A 22,627-nucleotide genomic window follows, 5' to 3' on the forward strand; every position below is an offset into this window, starting at 1 on the left:
CCAGGCCCAGGCCGGGCTGGGAGAGCGCCCCTGCCTGCAAGGAGGCTGGCTGGTGGTGGGGGGTCTCTCTCTCCCCCTGGCTCTCCACGGGGCCCTCGGGCCACCCACTGGCCTCTCTGGGCCTGGGGTCATCATCTGGAAACGGACTTCAATTAGGAATCATTTATTCAATGAGCATGGTGGCAGAATATGCCCCCGTCAAAGACACCCCTGGAATGGACTTTGCAGCTGTGATTATGGACCCTAAGGTGGGGAGGTCACCCTGGATGACCCAGGGGCCCAGTGTCAGCACAGGGTCCTCCCACGAGGGGGCAGGAGGGTCGGAGGCAGAGAGACTGGAAGAAGCTGCGCTGCTGGCTCTGAAGGGGGAGGAAGGGCCCTGAGCTGAGGGACATAGGCGGCCACTAGACGCTAGGAAAGGTGGGAGACCGGTTCTCCCCTGGAGCCCCCAGGAGGGACCAGCTCTGTCCCACCTTGACATCAGCCCAGTGAGGCTCACTTTGGACTCTGACCCAAGAACTGTGAGCTGAGAGCCGTGTGCTGTCTTCAGCCAAGTCTGGTGATTTGTGATGGCCACGGGGCACGCACACACTGAGTGTCCACACCAGACCTGCTCCCTGCCCTCGAGGGGGGTCACTGTAAGCGGGGGTGGGCACTCTGCACTTCCTAGAGGTCCCTGCCCTTACAAGTGCTGGCAGGGTGACTTGGGGTGACAGGCAGTGGTGCAGATCAGCAGGGGAGGCCTCCCTGGGGAGGTGACGTCTGAGCTCAGTTGGGAACAAGGAGCAGGATAGGGAGCCCTAGGGAGGCGGTGGCCAGTGCAAGGGTCCTGAGGCAGGAAGAGGCCTCTGCATTTCTGTGTGGAACATGGCCACGGCCTTCAGGGCTCGCACAGGCTGCTGGTGGTGGTGAGCAGGGTTACGTAATCCTGCCGGGACTACGAAGGCAGCATCACCCCAGGCACTGTGGACCCACAGGCTGGCATTTGAGAAAGGCAGACCGTGCCAGCAACTGCCATCATCCTCTCATGCTGTTCTCCCTTCACAGACGAGGAGACTGCAGGTCAGAGTGGTGCTGGAACTTGACCATGGCGTGGGGCTGGGTGCTGGGCAGGCCCTCGGGTGGGCACAGCCTCTCCCTGACACCACCTGGGTACCAGCAGGCACTCGGCAAGTCCAGCGGGGACTGTCACAAATCCACAGAGAAGCCGGCTCCACTGGAGGGTGCAGCCCCCTCCCCGCTCTGGGCCGGGCAGACATGAGGATGAGGACAGTCTGTGGACAGACCAGTGTGGACGGGCAGGGTGGGGCAGGACCCCGTGGGGGAGACACGGGGCGAGGCTGGGGAGGTGCTGGCTGGGGAGGAGGTGGGCGCCAGGCTGGGTGGGGCCTCAGGTGAGGAGGGGGGAGAAGTCTTTCTTGCCCGGGTCAGTTGTGGCCTCACAGGCCAGGGAGGGGCCTCTCTGCTTTAAAGATGCCTACGGGGAGGCTGGAGAGAGGGATGAACCCGCCCACGGTCACGGGGAAGGAGAAGGAAATTCAGACCCGGGTCTGGGTTGTTGGTGCCCCCGTCCCGTTCACCCTCCCTGCTCGGCCGTCCCTGCCAGGGCCCCTGGCCTCCACGCCACCCTCGGGGGTTGCATGGACGACCCACTGTGCGTCCAGCGCCAGGGCCACTCTGCCACCTCAGATGCCCACTGTGCACACATCACAGGTGGCTGGGGCTGCTCAGCAGGGAGCCCACGGTTCTGCTCTGGTGACGGTGACGCCGGACACGCAGCAGGGGCCCCACTGAGCCTGAGGGAGAAACCATGTGCGTCCGTGTCGGGGGGCTGTGGGCAGACGCGGCTCAGGAGGGGGCAGCTTTAAACCAAGACACAGGAGTGATCCAGCCGCCTCTGTCACCGTGGTCTGTCCTGCTCTGCCCGCCTGGTGCACGGGCTGGAGAGCATCCCCCCCAAATTCACGTCCTTCCAGGAACCTCAGAGCATGACCTTATTTGGGAAAAATCTTTGCTGACCTAATTGGCTGAGATGAGGTCGAACCTTGGGGGGTGGCCCTGGTCCAGCAGGACTGATGTCCTTATAAGAAGAGGGGAGATGCAGGACACCACGTGAGGGCAGAGACCGGGTGATGCTTTTACCTGCCAAGGATTCGGCCACTGCCAGCAGCTGGGGGGCACCTGGGACAGACCCTCTGCCACAGCCTCAGGAGGACCCAGCCCTGCCCACACCGTGACCTTGGACCTCCAGAACTGAGTGAGAATAAACTTCTGTTGTTCTCAGTCCCCCAGTGCGTCCGTGGGACACACACACACTGCCGTGGCTCTCTGGCGGGTACCGGGATCCCATACCGGCAGGGAGGGGCCCAGGCAGGGGTGACAGGCGGCCAACGGGGCCAGGGCGGAGGCAGAGGAGGGGACGGCTGGCTCTGGAGGGATGTGCCGCTGGGAGACAGCCTGTGCTCACGGGAAGGGGCGGAGGAGTCGGGATGACCAAGGATTCCGGCTGCGGCACTAACGGAGGGATGGAACTGCCCTCAGCCGGAGGGGACAGGGCAGCCCCGTGGCCCTGCCGAGCAGGAGCCCTGGAGCCCCAAGTGCAGACGTCTGGTCTGGCGCTCGGCCCCTCCCCGGGGCGCCCCCTTCTGGAGGACAGAGCCAGTCGCTTGGGTCCCTCCTGGCTGCAGGGACCACCCGCCGTGACGGCCGCTGGCTGGAGGGTGGAAGGTGCTGACAACATGTTTGCATGGCCGCCAGCAGCAGAACAATTCACGGCTTTGCATCCAGGGCGTGGGGGCAGGAAAAGGAGAGCAGGCAGGAAGCCGGTGGCGAATGAGGCGGAACGTTCTAGACCTGGTCAGGGGCCCCTGGGGCTGCCCTTCTTGGCTGCCCAGCGGGAGGAGCCAGGAGGGCGTCCTGTGGGTGGGGACAGACCATGGTGCTGGACCCGCAGCCTCCTGAGTCAGGGACCCTGGGATGGAGCTCCCAGCTCTGAGCAGAGGCAGGAGGCGCCCGGCCTCAGTGCCACCATCTGGGTGGGCGAGGGGGTGTCGCCTTCTCCCCACGGCTCGGTTCTCGGGAGCCCACCCCAGGCACAGAGCCTGGACGTGTGGAGCCCCGATGAAGGACTGTCATGATGTCGAGGTGACTAATTATCTTCTGAATGAGCCACCCTGTTTTCGAGGAAATTAAGTTTTAAAAATAGTCGGGGGAGGAGGAGGAGAGGGGAGCTACGCGGCACAGCGGGAGCGCCAGATGTGCGGGGCGAAGCGTCCCCCCCCCCCCCCCCCCCCGCTCCCCACACGGGAGGGGCAGGCAAGGACCCCTGGGCCTCCAAGCCCGGCTCCCGCCCATCCGCCTGCGACCTCAGCACGTCCCTGTACCTCTCTGAGCAGGTTTCCTCTGGCGGAGCTACGGCAGCCACCCACCGAGTGCCCAAAGGTGGGGCTTCCCGGGCTCCTGGGGACCTGGTGGTGATGAGAGCCTGGCGCATGCGCTCTGACCACCTGCACCGGTGACCTCACAGCCCCCTCACCTTCTCACACATGCTGGGGCTGCTCTTGAGACTCGGTATGTGAAGCGGGCCCAACGTGACCCTTCGGCACTTGCTGTGCTCCCTGGGAGGCCACACCCCGCACAGTGGCACCTCCTTGCCCAGCTGCCACCTGGTCGGCTCCTGGCATTGCGCTTTGGCCGTCACCATCCCCCGCCTGGATGCTCTGCCCTGTGCCAGCTGCCTTACCCACCCTGCTGGCACCACCCTGCCCTGCAGACCCCATCTGGTCCCTGCTGCCAATGACAGAGGGGCTCCTTCAGGGCCGGGCCTGCCCTGGGCTGACACTCAAGGGTATCTGTTGACTGACTGAGGGATGGAAGGACATGCCTGTTCCTCTACTCTGCACAAACACAAGCCTCGGCAGGAGATGTTCTCCACGTCTGCTTGATTGGAAACTGAGGCAGGGAATGACCATACTGGGGCCTCATAACCTCCCCACCCTCCCCTCCTCCCTCTCTTCCCCTCCTCACTCTGCTTCAGCCACACGGGCCTCCTCGCTGTGCCTCCCACACACCAGGTGCCGTCCTGCCCCAGGGCCTTTGCAAAGGCTGTGCCTCTGCCTGGCAGGGTTTGCTCCCTCGCTTCACCCAAGCCCTGGCTCAAATGTCACCCCCTCAGAGGCCTCCCCACCCCCAAGCACCCTGCCCCCAACGGTCCCTTCCATCACTCCCCTGCTTCCCAGCACACGCAGCACCTGGCACACGTCTCTCTGGGTGCCCTGGGCCAGGTGCCAGCCCACCGTGCTGAGCAAACCAGGGCGCAAGGACACAGGCAGCTCGGAATGCCTGGGGTCCCATGAGACCGGGAAGCTGGCTCACTTCCCCCATCTGCCGTAACAGTCTGTCCTTCGGCTTCCCGCTGTGCAGGCCTCTGACCATGCAGACCAGAGACCCTGTGCAGCCTGCCAGGGTGGCCGGGCCGGGAGGGACACCCCAGGGCACAGGCCTGAGCTGGGGACCCCTCTGGGGGCAGAGCCAACCCTCAGCCCTGAGGCTCGGCCTGGCCAGGGCCCCGCAGATGAAGAACTCAGAGGCCACACCTGGGGATCCTCTCCCTAACCTACTGTCACTGCGGAGGGGCTGGACATGCGTGCAGAAGCTGTCTCAGATTCCGTGCCGCCCACTGACCACAGCTGCGGGACCAACCCCAGCAAGACCCGCAGAACCGCCCAGCTGAACCAAACCCAGGTGACACATTAGCAAGCAGACGCTGTGGGAAGGGACAAGGTCTGGGGTGGTTTGTTACACAGCAACAGCTGACGGAAACAGGGTCACATTCACACATGGGAAGCGTTTCTAACAGAAATACCAGGACCTGCTGCCAGGGACCTCTTTGGGGCAGGAGAGGAGAGTTAGAGTTTTTGACTTCTTCATCCTACCTGGGTTTCGTACATTCAAAACAGCATTAAGTATGTCCGTAGGACAGATGGCTCAGCTGTGACACGGCTACGACGTGGAAGAATCCTGGAAACATCGTGCGCGGTGAGAGGAGCTGGGCACAGAAGGCCACGTAGTGTCTGATCCCATTTATAGGAAACAGAACGGGCAGATCCACAGGGACAGAACGTGGACTTGTGGCTGCCAGGGGCTGGGGAGGGGGTAGGGAGTGACTGCTGACAGCGATGGGGCTTCTTTTTGGAGAAATGGAATGTTCTGGAATTAGTGGTAACCACTAAACTCTGTAAATATACGTTTAGAAAACTACTTAATGGTATACTTTGAAAGCACCATGCAAAACACAGTACAAGCCAACTACTGGAGAAATGAGGTAAAGGCATAAAGTCCAGTCCCAAGTCTTGACGCTCTGAGTCCAGGGACCCCAGATCCGCATGGAGTTGGTCGCTGACGCTGACCCTCGGCTTCTGGTCTGGCTCACACAGACCAGGATCAACTGCACTGCCTGCCGGACTCCCCGGGTCCTGCCCCAGGCCTCTCCTCTCCTGACACGCAGACGGTCTGGGGGCTCCAGTCACCCCCTAAAGTCCACCCACCATTCCAGGGTCTCCCCTGGGTGATGTGGACACTGGGGCTGGGTCGTTCTCTGCGGAAGGGCCGTCCTGGCCCTGCAGGTGCTGCGCAGCGTCCCTGCCTCCATCTGCTCCAGGCTAGGAGCTCCCCTAGTCATGATGACAACAACAAACATCCCTAGACATCGCCCCGGTGAGACCCCCTGCACTAGCCCGTGTGGTTAAAAACCCTTAGATGAGGCCGAGCTTGGGGGCACCTGTAGTCCCAGCTACTCAGGAGGCTGAGGCAGGAGGATTGCTTGAGCCCAGGAGTTGGAGGCTGCAGTGAGCTATGATGACACCAAGGTACTCCAGCCTGGGCAACAGAGTGAGACCCTGTTTCCAAAAAGCCCTCAACTAAAACGTTAAAAACAGCAGCGAGAGCAAATACCCGAGCTGCTACACTTTGCCGGGTGTCGAGCCAAGCGAGCCCCTCCCATGCAGAACCTCACCCCCAGTCTGACCAGGTAGCCGCTACTGACAGCTTCACCTTACAGATAGGGAAACTGAGGCTCAGAGAGGTCCAGGGATTCCAACACTGCTAATGGACAGCTGCGTAGGCAAGGCCCCTCACCCAGACCGTCTTTCACCCCCTCTGGGCTCCCTGTCTTGGGATCAGCAGCACTTGGCCAACGATGCCATCAGGAAGGGACAAGAGATGTGAACTCGTGCAGCTGCCCAACCCCACAGCAAGTCATTGTGGACTGTGCTACCAGCGTGCCACCGGGAATGGCCCGTGCCTGGGCTTTCTTTCTAGCGCTACGGTGTTTGAATTGAGTAAACTTTAAAAATCACCGGCCGGGCGCGGTGGCTCACGCCTGTAATCCTAGCACTCTGGGAGGCCGAGACGGGCGGACTGTTTGAGCTCAGGAGTTCAAGACCAGCCTGAGCAAGAGCGAGACCCCGTCTCTACTAAAAATAGAAAGAAATTATACGGACAGCTAAAAATATATATAGAAAAATTAGCCAGGCATGGTGGCGCATGCCTGTAGTCCCAGCTACTTGGGAGGCTAAGGCAGGAGGATTGTCTGAGCCCAGGAGTCTGAGGTTGCTGTGAGCAAGGTTGACGCCACAGCACTCTAGCCCGGGCAACAGAGTGAGACTCTGTCTCAAACAAAATAAAAAATAAAAAAATAAAGAAAAAGGGGCCGGGCACGGTGGCTCACGCCTGTAATCCCAGCACTCTGGGAGGCCGAGGCGGGTGGATCACTTGAGGTCAGGCGTTCGAGACCAGCCTGAGCAAGAGCGAGACCCCGTCTCTACTAAAAATAGAAAGAAATGATCTGGACAGCTAAAAATATATATAGAAAAATTAGCTGGGCATGGTGGCACATGCCTGTAGTCCCAGCTACTCGGGAGGCTGAGGCAGAAGGATTGCTTAAGCCCAGGAGATTGAGGTTGCTGTGAGCTTGACGCCATGGCACTTTAGCCCGGGCAACAGAGCCAGACTCTGTCTCAATCAATCAATCAATCAATCAATCAATCAATCACAGTATCCTGGAGAAAAACCTGGGTTTCCTGAGAAACAAGCAGACCTAGAAATAAAAGGCTGGCACTGCCACTTGCCTCCTCTGCCCCCACGGCCCTTCCCCATGGCGGGCCGCCAGGGGGCGCCTGTGAGCACCAAAGCCAGTGGCCACTTAATTCATTATACTGCCCTTTCACAGGCTGGGAAACCGGGGATTTGGAGAAATTTAGGAAGTTACCCAAAGTCAACAGAGAAAAACCCTATGATCTCATCTCCAAATCCAGAAAAGCTGCCAACAAAATTCAACATGAATTTCATGTCAAAAAAAAAAAAAAAACAAAAACCCAAACTCAAAAAACTACAGAAAGAAGAAAAAAAGGGGTGGTGGTGGTAAGAGAGGCTGCCTTTCCATGAAAAGAAACATAAGGCAAAAAGTTATGAAAAGTGCATTAACATCCACCGCGAGACAGGAGTATGGCCGGGAGAGTTACTGCTGCAGTAGCAATGCTGCCCAGAGTGATAAGACAAGAAAAAAGAGAAAGGAATGAAGATTGATAGGAAAAAAGACAAAATTTTAGAAAACATAAGAAAAGCAACTGACCAAAAATTAGAACTAAACAGAGCAGGACAAGACGGCCAGGTTCCAGTGACTACCCAAGGCCGTGCCGCAAGTGTGTCTGGAGAGCTGGAATTCAGGAGTTCCCGCCCTCTGCACACAGCCCCTGCTTTACACAGCTCAGCCTCCTCTGGGCTCACACTAGGTTAATTTTCACCTGCCACGCGCAGATGACCCTCTCTGGTCGGCAGAGGCGCTGGGAAGAACCCTTGTACTCCAAGGGCACTTCAAGGGCACGAAGACCTCGGTGGCTGCTGTTCCCAACCCGTGTGGCACTGCATTAGTGTGAATTTGGGGTCTTCACCAGGCAGAGGCAGAAATAAAGCACTTGTGTGCATTTGCGATGTCGCAGACTTTCACCCCCAGGACTGGAGTGGGAAAGGCTAAGAATTCTGGAGTTAACAGCTGATCGGAGTAGTTAACATTTCAAAAGACAAGTTAAAAAATAGCAAGCTCTAGCGACCGACCGTGCTGAATCATGCGTAAGCGCTGGCTGGTGGGATGCTGAGGTCTGCAACTTGGAAATGCACCCAGGGAACGAGACGGACGGGGGATGGGAGAACGGTGGGAGAACTGAACGTGGCCAAATGTCGACTGTAGGATCCAGGCAGTAAGTAGCGGAAGGATCCACTGCCTGATTCTATTAATTTTTTAGCAGTTCTGAAAATCTTCTCAGTAAGATCCCTTCTCCCCAGGTGAAAGGTCTCGACCTTAGATGTCAGGTGTTTTCAAGCTTTGGGGACACATGGTGTTTGAGTGGATTCTGCCTGAGGAATCACAGTAATCTCATGGGTCACAGAGAACACAACTGAGTACCAGGCAGGTGCCATAGGCTACCCATGCTTTTGCACGTCACACCTTGAGGAGGCATGGTCCTATCTCAGGGCCTTTGCACGTGCTGTGCAATCTGCCTGGGACGTGCTATCACTACGTCTATGCGTGGCTGGCTCCTCTCCTCCCTCGTTGGGTCTCGGCCTGTCAGCTTCCCAGAGGGACCGTCCCTGCCCAGGCAGGCTGTGGCAGCCCCCACTGCCACGCCCTCACATCTCCACTTTATCACTGTCTGGCATTACGCTGCTCTGTGCAGGCACAGGCCTAAGTGTCCCGTTCCCAGCGGCTTCCCCACACCCAGCAGGTCCCCACAGGAGAGCAGCAGGAGGCAGAGGCAGCTTCGACGGTCCTCAGCTGCCGAGGGGAGGAGCGGGGAGGAAGTGAGGCTGGGACTTGGGCTCGGCGCACAGTGGGTCCACCACCGAGATGGCAGGGGCAGGCTTGGGTCAAATGTGCCAAGAACAGTCGGGACCTGCGGAGTCTGAGGGCCCTCAGGGACACACTGGATGTGGCCAGACGCCACCCGCAATGGTGTGGCCCTTCGAATGCCAGGATCCGGGGCCTCTCTGACCCCCTCAGAGGGCTCAGGCTCTTCGTACCATGTGGTTGTCACTGCTGTAGGACACATCATGCAGCAGTGATGGCTGCCACCAAATGCTTAAGTCTTAGAAGGTTTCAGTTATTTCTGCGGCGTGGGATTGGGGGGGGGGGTGAGGTCTTTTCTTTTGCATGTTACATCCTTGGGTGCTGTTTGAAATAAATGTTTTGTCATTTTCATTTATAGAAATGAGGGTTTCCAAAAGCATTAACCCGCTTGATTTGTACAACAGGCAAAGGAAAAGAAAACAAACAGTGCAAACATCTGAGAGACATACAAGCCCCTTTGATGTTAAAAGACATGAATATGAACATGAGCTCGCGGTGCCCTTGGTCACCTGTCGGCAGGGACTGGGGACACAGGGTCCTCACGCTGGGCTGGGGGTAGTGCTCGTGTCAATGGGTTCACTGACCTGGGAGGCAACTTGGCAACAACACTACGAATGTGTGTGACCTTTGCCATCAATTCTGCTTCTAGAACTTTCTCCTAGATAACTTTAACATAGGTATAAAGACATATATGTTCCAGGAGGCTCACTGATTATGCAGCAACAGTTTACAACAGCCTAAAGGTCCTATAAAGGACTGCTGAGAGCAGGGGCTGGTGAACCACAGTCCAGGGCCAGATCCGGCCCACAACCTGCTTTTGTAAATAAAGTTTTATTGGAACGCAGTCACGCTCATCAGTTCAGGAACTGTCTATGGCTGCTTCTGTGCCACAATGGCAGTATGGAACAGTCGGGACAGAAACCATCTGGGCCATAAAACCTAAAAGACATACTGCCTGGCACTTTATAGAAAAAGTTTCCCAACCCTTGGGTTAGAATAATTGAGCCCAGTTTTCCCCAGCCTCCCAGCTGGGCTGAGAACAGAGCCCAGCACACAGCAGGTGCTCAATAAGGAGCTGATGACAAGGTGAATGAATGATGGAATGCACACAATGGAATGTCACAGAGCTGTTTAAAAGAACGTGGCATCTCTAATCTGTGTTGACACAGACCAGAGGCCAGAGAGACTCGCCACATTAAAAGGCAACTTGCAGGACAAAGGTGGAGGACTGACTCAGACTGCCCATTTCAAAATTTACTACTTTGGTACCAACTGAAGGTGTTTTTTTTGTTTGGTTTTTTTTGAGACAAGGTCTTACTCTGTTGCCCAGGCTGGAGTGCAGTGGCATCATCACAGCTCACTGCTGCCTCCAACTCCTGGGCTCAAGTGATCCTCCTGCCTCAGCCTCCTGAGAACCTGGGACTATAGGTACACCCCACCATGCCCACCTAAATTTTTTTGCATTTTTGTAGAGACAGGGTCTCGCTCTTGCTTAGGCTGATTTCAAATGCTTGGCCTCAAGTGATTCTCCTGCCTCGGCCTCCTAGAGCCAACTGAATGTTTTTGAAAGAAAAAAAAACTTACTACAAAGCTACGGTACTCAAGACAGAGTGGTATTGGCGTAGACACACATACAGATCATTAGATTAGTCCAAAACAGATCAACTGAGAAACCAGAAATAACCCGAACAGTCAATAGATTTCGATAAGGTGCCAAGACAATCCAATGGGGGGAAAACAATCTCTTTAACAAATGGTGCTGGGACGACTGGAATGCCACGTGCAAAAGAGTGAGGCTGGACCCCTACCTCACACCATGAACAGAAATTAACTCAAAATGGATCACAAGCCTAAATGAATTTAACAGCTACAACTATTCAACTCTCGGAAGAAAATGTAAGGGCAGATCTTCATGACTGTGGATACAGCAATGGTTTCTTAGCTACAACACCAAAAGCACAAGCAACCAAAGAAAAATAGATAAATCGGGCTTCATCAAAATTCATCATAACTTGAGCTGGGCACAGTGGCGCATGCCTGTAGTCCCAGCTACTCAAGAGGCTGAGGTGGGAGGATCACTGGAGCCCAGGAGTTGGAGACCAGCCTGGGCACCACAGTGTGATCTTGTCTCTAAAAAAATTTTTTTTTAAATCCTCAGGACACCAGAAGGAAACTGAAAATACAACCTATGGGATGGGAGAAAATATTTGTAAATCATGTATCTGGTAAAAGATGTACATCTTAAAATATATAAAGAACTCCTACAACTCAATAATAAAAAACCAAATAACCCAATTACAAAATGAGCCAAGGATCTCAACAGACATTTCTGCAAAGAAGATATACAAATGGCCAACAAGCACACAATCTCTAGTCATCAGGGCAATGTAAGTCACAGCCACAATGAGATATCGTACCCACTAGGACAGCTTTGACAAAAAAGACAGAAAACGAGAAGAGTTAGTGAGGATGTGGAGAAACCAGGGCCCCCACACCTTCCTGGGGGTAGTATACAGTGGTCCAGCCACTTTGGAAAACAGTCTGGTAGTTCTTCAAGTGGTTGGACGCAAAGTTTCTATATGACCCAGCAATTCCACCCTTAGCTTTCTACACAAGAGAAGTGAAAATCTACTTCCACATAGAAACTTGTATGCAAATGTTCATACGGTATTGTTTATAACAGCCCCAAAGTGAAAACAACCCAAATATCCATCAATGGATGATAGACAAACACAATGTGGTCTAAGTGGAGTATCACTTGGCCACGAAAAGGGACGAGGCTCTGACACAGGCTACAGAGCGGATGGACCTTGAGGACATCGTGCTCAGTGAGAGACGCCAGACACAGAAGGACACACAGTGTGTGACTCCATTTATAGGAAATGCCCAGAATAGGCAGATCCACAGAGACGGGACGTGGATTCGTGGTCGCCAGGGGATGGGGAGGGGATGGGGAGGGACTGCTGATTGGAACAGGGCTTGCTCTCTGGGTGATAAGAATGTTCTGGAAGTAGAGATGAATGTATTTAAACCCATTGAATTGTACATCTGGAATGGGTAAATGTGCGTATGGGACCGTATTAAAGAAGAGCTGGGAGGAGGAGCCCGGTGTGGAATAAGGGGTGTGTCACATACGAGGGCAGAGGCCGAGTGACCGAGGTCTGCGCAGACGCAGCAGTGGGACAGAGGCTCCAGGGCGGGCCTGGGGCAGAGCCGGAGGGACAACCAGCTTCCTCTTGCACAGGCTGCGTGTGGCGCCGTGGACATGTGACACCTTCCCAGAGCCGGGGGAAGAGAACCAGAACCACAGGAGTTTCCCTGCCTGCGGGCAGGGGGAGGTGAGAGACCGTGCACAGGTGGCTGGTGACACAACAGGACACTTGGGGGCTCAGGAAGGAAGGGCTGGGTGGGACCGCAGGGGAGGGCACACCTGGGGGCCTAGGATGGGGGCAGCTTGGGGGTCTTCCCTGGCCAGCAGGTGGCCCTGCCCCACCCCCCACCGCAGTCAGTCCCGCTCCAGGGCGGTAAACAGGAAGCCCTGTGGAGGGCAGGGAGGGGCTGGGGTCCAGGACTCCGTGGGCCCCCACACCGCTGCAGTTTCCCAAAGCACCAGCATCCAAGAGAGGGTTCCAGGTCAGCATGGAGCATCAGCGAGTGCCAGGCACAGCCCCACCGCAGCCCAGGGCAGGAGGCTCTCGGGCATGGCCAGCCACCGTGGGAGGGCTGGGTCCGGCAGGGTCAGGGTCCAGAGAGCAAAAGTCTGGCCCAGAGGAAGCCTGGTCCCACCATGGTCCTGGGGGCACCCTGCCACCCTGCCGTTGGAGCGTCCCCCATGGCTACACTCTGTGCGTGGTCCTGGGTTCCCGGGGCCTGGCGGTCTCTTGTGCCCGCTGTCCACGGCACAGCGTGGAGGGCTGGTCTGTGGGACGAGGCCACACCTCCCTCGTCCCCGCTGCAGATCCTGAGGGGCCCTTGGCTCTCATCTGTCGGGCTAGACGGTCACCTGGTCCCTGCTCCGGGTTGGGGGTCCGGGAGAGTAGGCCTGAGTGGGCCCCCAACTACCTCTGGATGTGTGTTCCCAGTTCATGTGGCGCGAGGCGACCCTCTGCCTTCCTGTTTCCGCTCACACTGTGAACACAAGGCCTTTTCCTGGACCATTGAGAGCCACGATTTTGGCATTTTTGTGCTTTTTCTTGGTGATTTTGGTGTTAAAATTGCTCCCCCCGCCCCCCGCCAATGTGCTGCTGAAGCCCTTTCTAGTGTCCCCCGGCGCCAGGAGGCTGGAGGAGGCTCGTGGAGGAGCCCCTGTGTCAGAGAAGGCCCCGCTCAGGAGCGGGGACAGCGCCACGCCCGGGACCTCAGTGCGATGAACTCTGCAAGGCGTCCTTCAGCAGGACACACAGGGCGAGGGCGGGCTGGCTGGTGGGAGTGCTGGGACCAGAGGCTGGTGGGGACCTAACCCTGGATGTCCCCTGGGAGGATGGTATGCACTTCTCAGTGTTGCAGGCAGCTTTACAGGACAAAACTATCGCAGGTGACGAGAATCGACTGGGCTCACGTATTTAGGGGCAAAGAGGCATCGAGCCGGCAGCCAACTCTCAAATGGCCCCGCACGATCTCTCACGCGTGCACACACACACACACACACACACACACACACACATGGGCTAACGTACACACACACATACACACGGGCTAACGTACACACAGAGAAGGCCGGCGCCACAGCCCAGGCCTGTGATCCCAGCACTCCGGGAGGCCAAGGGGGGAGGATCGCTGGAAGCCAGAGTTCAACATTAGCCTGGGCAACACAGTGAGACCCCATCACTACAAAGATAAAAATTAGCCAGGCATGGTGGCTCACACCTGTAGTCCTAGCTACTAGGGAGGCTGAGACAGAAGTATCGCTTGAGCCCAGGAGTTAGAGACCAGCCTGAGCAAGAGCGAGACCCCTATCTCTACTAAAAATAGAAAAATTAGTTGGGCATGGTGGTGGCACCTGTAGTCCCAGATACTTGGGAGGCTGAGGCACGAGGATCGCTGGAGCCCAGGAGTTGGAGACCACAGTGAGCTGTGATGATGCCACTGCACTCCAGCCTGGGCGACACAGCAAAACCCCATCTCTAAATCACTGTTACATTCATGCCAATTTTTCTATAGGCTTGAAGGTTTTCAAAATAAAACATTAAAAAAGACAAAAACAACAATACATACTGAGACAGGTGGGTGCAGAGAAACACCTGGGATGCAGTCGTTACCCCCACAGAGACAGGGAGGGGGAGGTGGAAAGTTCACTTTTTACTGACTACACATCTCACTGCTATTTTTTTTTTTTAACCACAAACGTGTTATTACTTGTATTTTAGGATTCGCCTGCTGCACGGGGACACAGGCAGGGAACGGAACAGAATAGAAAGCCCAGAAATAGCCACATGGAGAAGTTCAGTATGGAACGAGGGGGCATCTCAAACGGGAAGCACAGCCAGGAGCCACCGGAGAAACCCGGAGCAATGAAACCCTCACAGACCTGGTGCCAGGGCAACTCCAAATAGAGCAAGAATTCAAATGTGGAAAAAAAAAAGAAAAGAACCTATAGAAGTCCTAGAAGAATTTAATCATAACCTCAGAGCAGGGAAGATTTTCCTGTCCATGACGCCAAACTAGGAAACCACAGAAGGAAAGGAGGACAAACTTGACCACACAAAAACAAAACACCTGTCAGGTACTAATAATCACCATAAGAGAAGATGAGAAAAGAACTACTCAAACTGGTATCACAGATACATGAACAGCTTCCATAATATATAAAGAGCTCCTACAAATCAACAAGAAAAAGACTGATACCTCAATTGTAAAACAAGAAAGATGCAATTATACCATTCCCAGAAAATGAGGCCCCAGTTCCACCTGACGTGTGTCGTTAAATGCAGGAACGGGGCAAGGAAGACAGACAGGTGTGTGGGCCGGGGCCACGGAACTTGCAGGCAGCACAGAGCCAGCCTTGGTGGTGGCCCTGTCTCCCTTGTGGGTGACACTCTGTTTTCCAGCTCTGACAAAAACACAGATTATCGGTGGGATGAGTGAGAGGGAAGCCCCCATGAAACCTGGGGGCAGGTCCTTTTACCCACGCTGTCTGCGCTCCCTTTGCAGAAAAACATTTTCAAGAGAAAGAGGAAACATTAAAAAAGAAAAGCTGTATGGAGAGCTTTTTCTCTGATTCACATTAAGATAACTATAAATTGCAACTCTGCGGAGAAGTCACTCTATACCTGTGACATCGCCAGTTGGGGAAACAGATGAGGCCCAGGCTGGTGGGTCTGGTCTGGTCTGGTCGGGAACCGTGCTCACTCTGCGGTTTACCTCCTGGGTTTTATGGCGCTTTGACATCAGGGGGGCCGTGTGCGCCTGGGGAGGGATGGTCCCTCCCAGGGCTGGCCCGTGCCTAGAGGCTGCGACAACTCGCCTTTGACCACGCAGGCAAAGGGGCCGCGAGGCAGCCGTCAGGGTCTGGGCCCCTTCCCCACCTGCACGGCCCTGTGTGCTGTGGGTGTGCAGAGCACGGCCGGCCCAGCCTGGGCACCTCGCACTGCCGGGTGTCTCTGTGCCCATGACCTGGGTGTTTCCCACGGGCTCATCTGATCCTCGAGTGACCTCGCTTTACAAATGAGGAAACTGAGGCACAGAGTGGTGGGACAACCTGCTGCCCATACCTGTGGGGACCCCTCCTCCTGGCTGTCCTGTGGACATGGCAACGAGACTGAGATGGTGTCCACTGGCCATGGCCCCACCCGGCCCCATGCCCATCCTCCCACTATTGCCTGCAGCCCAGACTCCAGCCCAGCTCACAGGGCCCCCCACACAGCACAGCCCCGTCGGGCCCTGCCCGGCCCCCAAACCTGCTCCTCCTGCAGGAGCCACCTCAGCCGAGGGCAGCTCCATCCTCCAGGCTCGGGAAACTCAACTGTCCTCGCCACTCCTTCTCAATCCTCCAAATGGCCCTGTTGGCTCTGCTTCCAAAGTCCCTCCAGCATGGCATTACTCACTTCTCACAGCCCCGCCTGGACCAGTGCTGTCCCCTTTGCCTTGTCCCCCAAGTCTCACCCTCAGCCCCCACAGCCTCCCCGCAGCAGCCACCAGAGGGCGGCTGTGAGCACCTGAGTCCAAGCCTGTCCCTCCTCTGCCCATAGCACTCCATGGCTCCCACCTACCTCGGAGTCAAAGCCCAAGTCCTCCCCAGGACCCACCAGACCCTGCACGACCTGTCCTGTCCCCTCCTCGCCCTCCCCTCCTCCCTCTGCTCCAGCCACATGGGTCTCCTTGCTGTGCCTCCAACATGCCATGCACAGTCCTGGTCGAGGGCCTTTGCATGAGCCATGCCCCCTGCCTGGCACACCCTCCCCCCACCTCCACGATGCAGGTCTCTCATTTCCTTCACGTCCCCTCCATTCCAATGCCCGCTCCTGAGCACCTGGCCTGGACAAGGCCCTCCCACGCCATCTCTCTCTCCTTCTCCGCGGCACTCGTCTCACGCCCCCAGCCCCAAGTTACATATTTTGCTCTGTCTTTGTTCACTGTCCACACGCTCCCCACCCTCACCCCTAGAGTTCGGGGGCCCTGTCCGTCTCCTTCCACCTGGTTCCCCAGCACGTGGCCCAGAGCGCACTTTGGCAAGTATTCCATCGGTGACACCTGAACTGCACCTCGCTCCCCCGAAACCTTCAAGGGCAGCCCCCGCCTGCAGAGTAATGCACCAGTGCCCTGCAAGAGGGAGAGGCGAGGGCTGCGACAGGTGCTGGGGTCTGCTGCCTCCCCACCACCAGGACTGGGGACTCAGACGCCCAGGCACTGGCTGTGGCACCTGGGGGCCCCCCAGTGCGACCCCAGCCCCGCCCATGCTGGCCTCATGAGGCAGGTGCGGGGACTCCGACTAATCCCTGAGGCCCGTAATCCCCAAGAGTGCCCAGCGCCGTGGGCCCCACCATCCAGCTGGCACTCGGCCGGCAAATCCCCCGCGGGCCCTGCCTGCGCGGGCCCTGGTGAAGGGACACGTTGCTAAGCCCAGGAGGCAGGCAGCGGGGAGCAGGCAGGCCTGGGCCACTCCCGGCCCACACCTTGCTCCAGGTGGCCTCCCCAGCCCTCCTGGAGCCTCAGTGTCCCCATCAGTAAACTGTCAACGCCTGAGTCATACAGCTTCCCTGGCGGGTGGGGCCTCACCGATTCCTGCTCCCACTGGATCCTCGGGCCCCTGCAGCCCTTGTTTTGGGGGAAGAAAAGGAGGTCGCTTGCTCAGCCCCACACTAGGCCCCAGGCCGCCCTGCCCAGGCTCCCGGGGCTCTGCCTGCTTTGGGTGATCCCTGCCATCTGCTCACCATCCCGGCACACGCCCGCCAGACGGCCCAGGGCCCAGGCCACCAGCACCAGGGCTCAGGCCTAACCCCCCCAGGGCCTTGGCTTGCTGTGCCCAGGCATTCGCACTGCTCGCCAGGACACCACCCCAACCCCCATGGCCACTGCCACCCATGGCCGTCCCCACCAGGCACCGGAGTGCGAATCTGCACTCGCTGCCCTGCTTAGACACCCCGGTGCTGCCTGCTGTCCTCAGAGCAACACCCCAGCCAGGGTCTGGCCTCTAAGGCCCGCGTGGCCAGCCCTGCCCCCACCTCGCTGAAGTCAAGTCTGTGGTGCAAACGGGTCCAGCTCATTCCTACCTCAGGGCCTTTGCACGGCTGCTCTCGCTGCCTGGAACACTCACCCTGTGGCCCACACTTCTCATCTGGGTCTGGGCTGATGGGTCACCTCCCTCTCTGACCCCTCGGCTACAGCAGGCACGGCCCCATCCTTTGCCATGGTGGCCACGGCGGTCCCTCCCCGCACCCACCACTGTTCAATGCAGCTTGACACGGGGTTCGGCAAATATTTCCTGTGAAGGACCACACGGTGAGAGCTTTCAGCTCTGCAGGCCACACGGTTGCCACTGCGGCCACTCAGCTCTGCCGCCACAGCCGGGAAGCTGCTGAGGATGGCGTGAGCGCGAGTGGGCGAAGCCATGTGCCAGTAACACTGCAAGGACAAGAGCTGGTGCGACGGGATGTGGGGGCCACGGTCAGCCGACCCCTGGTTTCTGCTCCCTGCTCCCATCCGCCACGGGGCAGCCAGGGAGCCCTCTTGGTCCCTGATGTGACCTCGGCACCTGCAGCTCCCTGGCCCGTGGCTGGTGCTCAAGAAGGTCCTGTGAACACCTGTGAGGACCACACAGCGTGGCCTCCACACTCCCTGGTGATGCCCTCAGACCTCGGTGCCGCTCAGAGCCCGCCCGGTGCCAGGCCCTGCGGACGCAGCAGGCAACAGTTGGTTTGGTTCCCTGTGCACGACGGCGACCCGGGTGCGTCTGAGGCTCTGCTCATTGGCCCTCCCCATGCAGCCCACGAGAAAGGTGCGGTCACCACACCCCCTTCACAGACGGGGACACTGAGTCCAAGCGCCCCACCTGGTACTCGATGGAGCCAGGTGTGGGCCAGGTGGCCGCCGAGGCCCGGCCAGAGGACACTGAGGCTGCAGCGGCGAAAGTGCCTGATGTCGTCTCCCAGGAAGCGGCTGGGGCAGAACTGGACTAGGACCTTCCTGCTGCCAAGTCCTCGGCCTCCGCCCTGGGCCCTGCTGACCTGCGACGTCGCCACCCCCGCTGGCTTTTTCACCCAGTCCCTGACCACCCCAGAGAGGAGGCCCCGGTGCCAGCTCCCTCCGGCCCTTCAGGTGCTGGTGCTGCTGTCCAGGCATGCCTGGCCTCAGCCCGGGCCGTGCCCTCTTCTTGCCCCCTCCTCGGGGCTCCCTCAAATGTCACCTTCCTGGCGACGCCATCCCCAGCCACCCTGTCCGCCTGCAGTTCCTCCTTGGCATCCACCTGCTGTTTACCAGGCGGCGTGTGCCAGGCGGCTCCAGGCGCTGGGGACGCCGCGGGAATGACACAGACGGTCCTGGCTCCTATGGCGGTCTCGCTCAGGAGGGATGGCCAGAACTCACGTCAGCAAAGCCATATGTCTCAGGTGGTGACAACTGCTGCGGTGACGAGAGCAGTAGGGGAAATGCGGAGGGTGGGCCCGGAGGAGGGGGAGGTGCTGTTGTATAACAGGAGGGTAGGGCGGCAAGAGCTAAAGCAACAGGCACAGACATGGAGAAAGAACATTCCTGTGCTCCCTACAGCCCGTGCAAAGGCCCTGGGGCAGGATATGCCTGGCGTGTTGGAGGCACAGCGAGGAGGCCCGTGTGGCTGGAGCAGAGTGAGGAGGGGGAGAAAGGGAGGAAGGGAGGGCAGAGAGGGGACGGGGCAGGTCGTGCAGGGCCTGGTAGGCCATGGGAAGGACTTGGGCTTTTTCCCCAAGGTAGGTGGGAGCTATGTATGGCTGTGGGCAGAGGAGGGACAGGCCTGTGCCAGTTTTTAACGGGATCCTTCTGGCACGTGCGGCAGGGAGCCCAGGAAGAGGAGGAAGAGGAGGGAGGCCTGGGCGGAGCCGACTGCTGGTCCAAGCAGGGGAAGGAGGCTGGAGCCGGCCTGGCCTGGTGGAGGCAGGCGGGGAGAAGCGGGCTGATTCCGGCTGTGATGGCCAGGCTGACAGAATTTGCATGAGCTTAGATGTGGGAGGGGCGGGGGGCTCAGGAAAGAACATTGACTGTCCGGGTGTCGCAGAGACAGGATGGGCAGCGGGGAGGAGGCTCCGAGAAACCCAGACCACAGTTCAGGCCCCAAACCACAGGCAGAGCAGTGGCTCCAATGGTGGGAGCATCCCCAAGCCTCCGGCCCTCCCAAGAGCCACCCCCCATGAACCAGGTGCCCCACATGGCCCCAGGTGCCCCAGCAACCCACAGCGCATGCCACCAGGCTTTTCTGGGCCAGGCCTCGTGAGCAAGGAGCCTGGGCACTTAAAGTAACCAGAGTCTAAACTCCAACGAGATAGCGTTTTGCTTCCGATCAGATTGGCCGAAATTACCACGGACGACAACATCCAGAGCTGGCAGTGCCCTGGGGACACAGGCAGCCTCTCTTGGACCCTGCCAGACAAGGCTTGGCCACCCCGACTTTCTGGAAGGCGACAGATCATGATTTTTCAATCTGCCTGCCACTGACCAACCGCTGGGAATTAAAGCACCCACAGGTGCAGGCCCACGGCCGCAGGCACCTGCCAACACGCTGCTTCTAACAGCATAAAAGTGACTCCACAAACAGCTAGAATGTGCCCTGCAATGATGGCAGGTGTCTACAGCGGGCACCAATCGCCACTGACAGCCATTAAGCATAAATGTTGACTCATTTAAGGCTCACGGTCAACCTGACGTGGACATGGTCATCACCCCATTTTACAGATGGGGACACTGAGGCTCAGAGAGGTGAAGGTCACCTGGAAACTGAGGGGCTGAGCTGCGGGTGGAACCCAGGCAGTGTGACTTGCCCTCCCAACCACGCCCTGTGTGCTGAGTTCTCTCTCCACAAGGATCACTGACACCAACGTCGGGGAAGATTCCAGGTTACTACAGACAAGTAAGCAAGTCACCGGTCAGATGTTGTACAACGGTTCTCACCAGGGCGACTCTGCCCCCAGCGGACTCCAGGTGATGTCTGGAGACACATCTGGTTGTCATGACCGGGGGTGCTCCTGGCATGGGGTGGGTGGAGGCCAGAGATGCCCCCCAAATAGAGAATTTTCCGGCCCAATCTGCCAATAGCGCCGAGGCAGAGAAACCCTGGTGGGGCATGAAACCGTCTCATAAGGAAAAAGCAGACCCATTCACGTGTTTACATATTGGTATGAAAAATGCAAATATATTTACATATCTGTATGCACAGGCCTGGGTAGGCCACAAACCAAATCTAACAGCACTCACAGCAGGAGAGAGGGGTTCGGAAGCGGAGCAGCAGGTCTTAATTTTAAAATGAGTAAAATAAACGAATAGCTGCAGTCAGATTGCTGCAGATTTTGGGGACAGGTAGGGAGGACAAGCCCTGTTCCCTCAGCTCCCCCATGCTCAGAGCCAGCCACGGCTGAAGCTGGGACTTTATCTGTCCCCAGTCAGCCCCTGATAACACAAATGGGTGCCCTGTGGCTTTCTTGTGGTTGGTGAGTCTTAGGCTACTTTGTTTCTGACAGCCCAGGTGGGAGGGCTGATGGCAGAAGTCAGGGGGCCAAGAAGGGGACCCTGGCTGGGGCCCGCTGACCCCCTGCATTACTCAACCACACCTGGAGCTGGCCAGGCCAGGGCACCCGCCGCCGCGGGCAAAGAACAGGGCGAGGCGACGGGCTCGTGGCAGTGAACCAGGTCATCTAACCGAGCAAGCGGGTCCAGATGGCCGTGGGGAAGGCAGTGGTGAGTGACTTTCAGAGCCCGGGGGGACCTGCTCTCTCTCCCCAGACATTTCCCCCGACTCCCTGCACCTCCTCGCCTGCCTGCCAAGGACGCTTCGGGAGGGAGGCCTGGGTGAGGAGGAGGATGGGTACCCACGTGGGTGTCTAGAGACACTGACGGCTGCTTGGGGAGAGAGCGCAGGATTTTGCGAATCCGGAAACTTCCTATTTGGGAGTTGTGACCTCGACTGAGAAGGAACCGTTCCCTCTGGGCTCTGCACGCAGTCCCCTCGGAAACGGAGGCTGGGAGCCCAGGGGTGGGGCCCAGCTGCCGGCACCTGCTCGGCTCTGCAAGGCCCGAAGACAGCCAAAGGCATGTAAGCCTTGCCCCCTACACGGCCAGGGCTGCCCCGCTGGTGTCTAAGCAGAGAAGGTGGCTTCAGGGCGGGGAAGCAGAGTGACAAGGCATCCAAGCCCCCTGCTATGCCGCCCCAGCTGCTTGCAGCTGTGCGACACTGAGGGCGCCTGGAAATGTCACCCCCTTAGCCCCCTCGTCTTCCAGGCAGGCAAACTGAGGCCCAGAAAGGCAAGGAACGGTCAGCGCACCCGCGCCCAGGTCTGGGGGACTTGCAGAGGGACAGGTGACACCGCCAGCAGGCTGACCCAGATGGCCCGGAGGACCCCCCACTTGCACCTCCACCCCAGTGGCGGATGCTGCGGCTCCGAGACACTCGGATGCGCCCACCCAGTGGCTGTGGTGGGGACAGGCCTGGAGGCTGACCCCGACCAGGGGTCCAGGCAGGGTCGCAGCCTCGCGTGAGTGGCAGTGTCAGCCCCGGGCCGGGCAGCGCGGGGGAGGCAGGTGTCTCCCAGGATGGGGGTCCCCGTCCGGCCCCCCGCGACCGTCCCCGCGACGTCCCCGCGCCCCCCGCGGGCCCCGAGTGGAACGTCCCGGCCCCGCCGGCGCTCGGGCGGGTCCCCGGGCCGCGGGGGCCGGACCGTTACCTGCCGCCGCCCCGCTCTCCGCTGCCCAGGCCGCCTCCGCGCTCCCGGCCCCCGCCTCGGCGCTCTCCGCCTCGTCCGGCACCTCCAGCTCCATGGCCGCGCGGACCGCGGCGGGGCCCGAGCTGCGACCCGGACTGCGGCCGCGAACAACAGGCGCCGCCGGCGGGGGGCGGGGGACGCGCCGGGCCGCGCGCGGGGGGCGGGCCGGGGCGGGGCCGCGTGCGCCGGCGTCACCGCGTACGGCCAATCGGGGCTCAGGGGCGGGACCTGCGCGCGGCCCGGGCCCGGGAGTGCCTCGAGCGCCCCCGCGCGCCCAGGGGCGGGAGGACAGCGCCATGCCGGTCATGTCATCTTGCTGCTAAATAAATACATCCTAATGCTGACA

At 58.7% G+C, this 22,627-nt stretch overlaps 1 protein-coding gene across 6 annotated transcripts in view; it reads right to left on the reverse strand.

Annotated features, from left to right (window-relative positions):
* The window catches only part of PIP5K1C (phosphatidylinositol-4-phosphate 5-kinase type 1 gamma), a 51,071-nt gene extending 28,647 nt beyond the window's left edge, over nt 1-22,424 (reverse strand). For 3 of the 6 annotated variants that reach the window (XR_006733652.1, XM_045544784.1, XM_045544785.1), the window contains exon 1: nt 22,243-22,372. Coding sequence is in view for 5 of the 6 variants with exons in the window: in XM_045544784.1 (XP_045400740.1) it covers nt 22,243-22,336 (94 nt within the window). In the remaining variant the exon portion in view is untranslated. Of the gene's footprint in view, nt 1-22,242 lie in introns of all 6 variants that reach the window. The other 3 variants (XM_045544783.1, XM_045544787.1, XM_045544786.1) reach the window with 2 other exon arrangements.
* Nucleotides 22,425-22,627: the final 203 nt, after the last annotated feature.

Source organism: Lemur catta, chromosome 1 (genome assembly GCF_020740605.2).
Source record: "Lemur catta isolate mLemCat1 chromosome 1, mLemCat1.pri, whole genome shotgun sequence".
Classification (NCBI taxonomy): Eukaryota; Metazoa; Chordata; class Mammalia; order Primates; family Lemuridae; genus Lemur; species Lemur catta.